General features: G+C 31.1%; 1 protein-coding gene across 1 annotated transcript; it reads right to left on the minus strand.

Moving 5' to 3' along the window:
* Nucleotides 1-2,132: 2,132 nt before the first annotated feature.
* On the minus strand, nucleotides 2,133-2,522 carry LOC135950794 (uncharacterized). Its single transcript, XM_065500322.1, has one exon. The coding sequence runs from the start codon at nucleotides 2,520-2,522 to the stop codon at nucleotides 2,133-2,135; it is 390 nt and encodes a 129-aa protein (XP_065356394.1).
* Between the last annotated feature and the right edge of the window lie 5,179 nt (nucleotides 2,523-7,701).

A 7,701-nucleotide genomic window follows, 5' to 3' on the forward strand; every position in this document is an offset into this window, starting at 1 on the left:
ACATCTTTTTTATTTGATTAAGCGTCAACAAATCTTAAAAGTAGCATCATTCAGCAAAAAAGATTTAACATCCTGTTTCTAAATTTCTGAATATTTACATATCAACTTTCAAACTTTGCATAGATTGAACCATTAGTTTTAGTGTTCTATATTCTAGTTAACTTTATTTTTGGCTATTTCATAAAAAAAATATATATTTTTTAACTTATCTAAGCAAATTATAAATGCATTAAACAATTTATTACTCTTGTAAACATTTTAAAGTTTTAACAAAAATTTTCTAAAATTATTAAAATCTATTTAAATTGTTTTCTATGGAAATTTGTTTTAAAAATTAAAAAATATAAAAATATTTCCATAAATTTGTGTTGCTGCCTTACAATAAATAAATAAATGTTTTATCTTCAACACATAATTTTAGTATTTCTATTTTAATATCCATATTTGTTTAAAAAAACATAAAACATTTAAAATTTTATTAAAACTAATTTGTCTGTTGTATATAGTTATTTTAGCTTTACTATGCTGCTATTATGCTTTAGGAATTATAAACAACAAACCTTTTGACTTTTGCCAAAAAATAACAAAAAACAAAAACAAAATGAAAAGTTGAACCAAATCCTTGTGTACTATACATTTTGGGGTACCATTATTATTATTTTGTTTTTTTCTCCCCAAAAACATAGTTTGGCTAATGCTTTCAAGTCTCTGCCTCTGAACCCTTACAGGCTTTTCTATACAAGTCGGCAGTTAAAAGTAGATAGAGTACGAGTATTTGCTGTGTGGCAGTGGAATTGGTTGTGATAGTTGTTGCAAGGGTAAACTTTTAATAAAATTGTTATGTAAAGTAACGACTTTTCTATAAAATCCTTTAGAATACATAATTTTATACAGCGCCTTTCATAAATTTTTAACAGCAACAAAAATAATAAAAACAACAGCACCAGCAACATTACCAGAAACAGCAACGGCAAACGGTAACAGTAAAAACTACATACTTATTACAACCTTTTTACCACAAATGTCTGTATTTTTGTAATATATTTATGTATTTATACTTACTATGCCACCAGAATCATAAAGTAAACAACATGCATTATACAAAAGTATTAGCTAAGTGCACTCAGAAAAATGTTCAGTTGAAAATTTAAATCTACATATTAATTATTTTGCATAATTTTTAATCTTACTTTATATTATTTCAGAATGAAATATTATAACTAAATATAAAAATAATGTATTTCATTTTTTTCCTACGTGTAGCTTTGGATCTACATTCATATTTCAATATTGGCTGTCATAAGTAAATTCGTGTGATCGTTTCGTAATGTGAGAAAGTTGTTGCAAGGACCGATATGTGGCTTATTAGATTTATAGGTTGAGAAAACCTATAACAGACTTATGGAAAAACATGTATTTAAATAAAATTAAAATGGAGATTAAGGCATGCAATCCCAGATTGAATAGATTGAATTCCTGGTATTGGCATCACAGCCCAGGTTAACGTCGTCAGAAGCCCCAACAGATGACAGGAGGAGCTGTCTTCTCATAGCTCGACCTTTGGTGGCTCGACCGAAATGTTAATAGGTTATTGCACCAGGCCAACGAACAGATTCTCTTCGGCTAAGAGTACCCGAAGGTTATCTGTAGCACATTTCGAGTACTGTAGATTTATCTGAACTAGAGCTTCATCTATTGGAGCAGAGAGTTTGCAGCGTCAACCTCATCTGCTTCACTGCTCTCCTTACATGTGGGCCGGAACACCATCACCTTAGCATCCCTCACCCCGAAGACAAGCTTAAAACCCGACTTCACAAGCTCGATTGATCTAGATTCGGTAATGGCGAGAATTAGGCATGTATTTCCATCGCCTTATGCTGTGAGGATGATGGACCAGTCAACAGTGGTTTAGAAAGGTTTTTTTTTTTAATAATTTGCAATTGTTCAGCTTCCAGTAATGAGGGCAGTGTGTGGTCTTTAGAAGCCGAACATTTGTAAATAAACTCGAAAACATCTCAGTTCCAACTACATGAAATTTCGTAACAATATCTGGAAAAATTCCCGAAAAACCGATTATTAAAAAACGTTCCTAACCCAATGTGCAGTCATCCATGTGAATGTTGTTTTTGTAATCACAACTTCTTATGAGCATCAGTTGTCATCTTTGCTAACCGGATTCGTGTACGCGGTCTCATAGGAATTTCTTGAGCAGGGATTAGTTTATGACTTAAACATTCCCATGCACCACTGATCTTTGCGATGTATTTGCTAAGAAAGCCCTTTGAGATCTCGTACAAGCCTTTGATCACTCGGTAGCCCCAATGAATTTCAGCAGAGTCAAAACGAGGTGCCGTACTAGTCCTATTAGCGAGCAAGTGTTCCATAACAAACTCTATTAATTTGTATTTATCAGTCGCCAGAGCCACTAAAAGGTTGTCTTTCACCACCTCGTTGAAGGGTCGTCTGACAGATGTGGTGGTGGTTGTTGCGGGTGTCGGATCGGCATCTTTCACGGAAACCATTCTATTTGGGGTGATTTTTCTCCCACTGTCTGAGAGCGATTGCGCTTGTACCCTTCTGTTTCTGTCTTCGGCTGCTGCCTTAGATGTCCTGGGTACGGAATCCAAAAACTTTTGGTACTCATCTACCACAAGTTGTTTAGATTAAATAGCGCCTTGGCTTATCTAGACTTGAGGATGTCTTTCTGACTCTTCCTCCTTGTGCTTTTTTTCTTCAATTGGTCGCCAACCTTGTCGGTCACTCACCAAAGACAAAAAGTTGAGAATAGCTAAATTTTTTGAGTTTTTTTCAACAGAAAACTGAAACTGGTAGTAATTAGCTTTAAAAATCTTGGATAAAATATGAGTATAAAAGTACACTATCTGTAAAGAAATTCCGGCAAGTTTCCCGAAATTCTTTGATCATATAGCGAAGAACAAGGGGAACGTTACCATCGATAATTAAAAATGATGGCAGATAGATACCAAGATCGATGCGACGAATCAGGTTGTAAAATATACTTAAAATCAGTTTAATTTTTGGCGACTCTAACATTATTGTAGACCTGTGATTGCTTTATGTTACCCCTTGAGTCCAAGGCCATTCAAATTTCTTTTGGCTTTCTTTGGAAACTCTGATTGTTTACTTATTGTATAAAAATATTTCAGATTAACCCGGCAATTCCCATACCCTCGCCAAAGGGAGAAACAGTTTGTTTTTATTAAAAATGGTAAATATACGTCTAGTTTACACTATAAATAAGTTTAAAATAAAAAAAAAATGTAGCTAGTTGCGATTTTATAGCGGGGTCACCAATAGGTGACACTGGGCAGAGAAAAAATAATTTTCTAAAAATACTTGCTGATATTGTTAGCCTGAATATCTAGCAGTATTTATTAAAAAAAATTATTGTGATACTTAACCGTTTGGCATTTTTATAACAACTTATTTATCATAAGACACACATCAGTATGTTAAAATCAAAAACACAGCTTAAAGATTTTTAAAAATCCCCTAGTTAATAAAATTCTAGCGTTGCCAAAATAAAATCTGATATAAAACAGGATCTTATCTGTATATAAATAATATCAATATTTATCAGTGATATCTGTTTCTATGTTTAAAACTACCGTTAATCTTTGTCACCTGTAGGTGACACTGGGAATTGCCGGGTTAATAAACATCACGCTACATCAACAAATATCAATGAGCTGGCTTTATCGTACTATTGATCATTGTAATTTAAAGGGTAAAAAATCAAGCCATATTTGTAATGCTGCCAAACCACCTAACTCCATTAACAACAAGGAAGACGTAATTGGCATAATTATTTCAATTAGAGTATTTTTCAAATGCATAATAAAATATTCACATATATATATGTACAATAATTATAATAATTTTGTTAGTGTACAGACATAAAACAAATTCCATGCCTGCTACATACATATGTTCCCCTAGCAATAGTGTTTGTACTTTTTATTCATAAAACTGTTAACAGTTTTTGTGTTCTTTTCAATTCATATAAGTTTTTACCAAAAAAAAAAATAAATAAATACAACTAAAACAAAACATTTCTATAGAAAGGCAAATAAATGAAGACTGCAAACTAGTACTTAACCATACATTAAAGAAATCATACGACGGTCTTTGTTTAATTTATAATTTAATAAATATTAGTCAAAATTCATACAAGAGCTTTCGTCTGAGATTTTAGTGCGAAATGTCTGACTTTGAATGGAATTGTCATAAATTTTTCATAAATAAAAGTACTGCCTTTAGTTGGTCTTCATACAATTTCAAACACATTTTAAACTCATTTAGCACCAAAAAAAAATCTAGCAGCAAGCAATGTTATATTGGGTTAGTGCAAATGTTTATAACGCCCAAAAATATTAGTCCAACACCCACCTAAAAATATACCGATCGACTCAGAATCACTTTCTCTGCACAAGGACGAAGCCTTGCTCCTTGGTTTGTATACAAAAAAAATTCAAAATAAATATGTTTCACATAGACATAAATCACACGGCCTAATTTCATGGTGATCCGTCCATAATTGGTCATAGCTGCCATATAAGGCCTACTTCCGAAAATCACTCACACAAATTGTAAAAGAAAAATTGTGTTACAACTGACTATATTTAAAACTATTGCCCTATTCACAATTGGTGTCGTAGCGTTGTATCGTTGTATGTCGTAATTTTTTTTATTACCATTTTGTTTTTGTTTCGAAAAATTTGTTTGAAAAATATTTATGACATACAACGCTACAACACTACGACATCAATTGTGAATTGGGCATATATATTTTGGGCAGATGTAAACTCTCACATAAATACTGGTGTAAACGATCAATTTAAATAGATAGCCATGGCCGAATTAATTAGAAGTATAATAACAGAAAATGTTAAGGATGAAGATAAATGAACATTTCGAAATATTTACTGAAAAAATTTTTGGCATTTTCATACAAATTATTTCTGGTGAATATTTTGATTGTTAAATAAAAAATAACGAATATGTTTTAAAAGGTCATAAATCCCATTTAAAATATAAATGGGATTTATGACATCAAAAAACCAGTGTAAAGTAAAAATGCAATGCACATTCAACGATGCAAGACCATTTGCACAAGATTGTGAATTGGGCTAATGTACATATTTAATTAACTTAACAGACATATTGATTGTCTGATCTCTTATGAAAATAAATAAAATCAATATTAATTTCGAAGACCAATTGAGTGTACTATATTTTTTGTCAGTCCATCTTTAGCCAACACAAATAAGTTCGATGGTTTTCCCACGAGAAAACATGTTACTTTTAATTGTCCTTGTGAAAAATATAGTGAGCCAGACATCATGATTTATGTATTGTGTGCTTACATCGGGTAATATGCAGGCAGTGAGAGCATTTTGGGAACAATTGTGCAGAAATTAGTGAATAATGGATTGGAAGCGCGAGTTTCTTTTTAGCTGGACTTTTCAGCATTACGCCATAGTGGCGATGATTTCAATCAAGCGTTAATCTCACCATCGTTTATCGGAAATGACCTGAATGGAGTAGAAGAGTACCGCCGAATAGTTTGTCGTCGTTTTTTATATCTTTGAGTGTTCAGTTCAACACCACAACAGAAGTTTTGCGTGCCATAGTGCATTCATCCCAATTGATAATTTTGATTGTTTTTTTCATATTCCACATTGCTTCTGTGTTATTTTGAATATTCAGTGGCAGCTTAAATGATGAATGAGCTTCTCTGCCTCCATCCAATGAAATAGCTGCATTGCCAGATGATGCAATAGCCAAATAAATGCCATTATTTGATCATATTTTGGCAAGAATTAAAGAGAAATATTTTGCCAGATCCACTTAGTGTAAAAATCGGATAAAAATTTAATATAATTCTATATGAAAATCGCTGTAATTAAGTAAAATTTTTTATTAAGATCGGCCCATAACACTGCGTTAAACTATTTTGGTACCCTCTTAACTGTTAGCTGCAATGTAACGAGACATAGATTAAATGTTCCAAACGTATGTGGTCTAGTTTTCGAGTTACATTTCAATTATTATTTTTACTACCCTCACTTTAGGATTAAAATAAACAGTTACTGTTTTCGATGTATTGTACTTTTTTATTATTTTGTTTTGTTTAGTAATCATTCTTATTCGATAACGTCGATATATTTGTTCACATTTAATTGAAAATCCGATATGAGTACTAAACTAAGTGGTCGTCGCGACTGCTTAAAAGCACCCAAAGCATGGCCAGAAATGTTTATTGAAAAATCGAAAGTGAAACATATATCATTGATAGATCCATTTTACCATCACTCCACGTATAACTTGGTTTGATGAACAATTTTGTTCAGGCTATTTATATTTAAAGACAGTATTTTCCAAGTTAAGTGATGACAAACTAAAAGAAGGAATATTTGTGCGACCATAAATACGCACATTGATGAAAGACCCACATTTTGATACCAATCCTGGTACCACCATGTAAAGATTTAAAGGCCATTGGAACACAAGTATGCTAGGTGATTACTGTTGACGTTAAAAACCAGAAGATCAATCTAAGCTCAAAAAAAAGAAGTTAAAATTTCAAAAATTTTTAATTGATAAATTTAAAGTTAATTAATGTAAAAAATTCTGGTTGTTTTTATTAGATTTCATTAAAATATGTGTTGGCCTTTTAATTGTAACTAGGAAATTCGAACATTTTTATGGAAAGAATTTAGAAAAACATTTTTATATTTAGAGAAAAGAACCATTTAAACGATATATGTATGTTTCATCAATATTGGTGGACAATAACATACTTAAAAGTGTACCACAAAGAAACGTGTGGCCTATTTATATATAAAAAAGTTCATAGAATTTTCCGTAGATTACGAATTTGATATACGCTTTACCACGTTATTTGGGCCCGAACAAATTGACCCACCCTAGCGAATATATCTGTAATTTTTTACTGTGAAGGCACGAAATGCTGCGATATAATTCATTTTCATATGCAAAATTGAATCAGAACAAAAATTTAATTCTGAAGATTATCTAAATATTTTTTTTAACATTTTTTCTCCTTCACTTATTCATAGTTTTTATTGAGCTAATTATTTATTATATCAACTATAAATTGTTGAAGGACAAATTCTGCTGTAGGTGATAAGAATCGGTGGTTATATCAATTGTAATTTGCTGAATATTTTTAAGAAATTGAAATAAATTGTCTTCTGCTTTAAGTTGTCTTTCTAACATTATGCCTTTCTAACCATATAATTATTATCATTCTCCTTCCACTGTTTCAGAAGTACTGCATTATGCATTGCATATTAATTTCAAAATTTCATGTGCCACTTCTGTTAATTAAATCCACTTTTTACTCGATTAAACCATACGAGTAGAACAATAAGAATAAAAATAAAATATCTATATTATTACGGTTGAGTGAATTTTTATCAATTCCTAAACTTAAAATTTTTCAATGTGACATTCTAATTAAACATTTTCCGTTTATCAAATTAAACAATAATATGTGTCTACATCCATATTTTAATTTCCATAAAACAAAACAATTAGAAGTATTTAATTAAAAATACATATTAATATGATTTTTTACAGTTTTATCTACAACTATTTATGGGTGTTTTTGTATTTAAAGCCAGTGTTTTTCTAGTTTTGTTTTTGTTGCTATTT

This window comes from Calliphora vicina, chromosome 2, assembly GCF_958450345.1.
Source record: "Calliphora vicina chromosome 2, idCalVici1.1, whole genome shotgun sequence".
Taxonomy (NCBI): domain Eukaryota; kingdom Metazoa; phylum Arthropoda; class Insecta; order Diptera; family Calliphoridae; genus Calliphora; species Calliphora vicina.

Bases quoted from the DNA above. Each gene is read 5' to 3' on its own strand.
- LOC135950794 (XM_065500322.1), bottom strand. From the start codon at position 2,522: ATGGTTTCCGTGAAAGATGCCGATCCGACACCCGCAACAACCACCACC.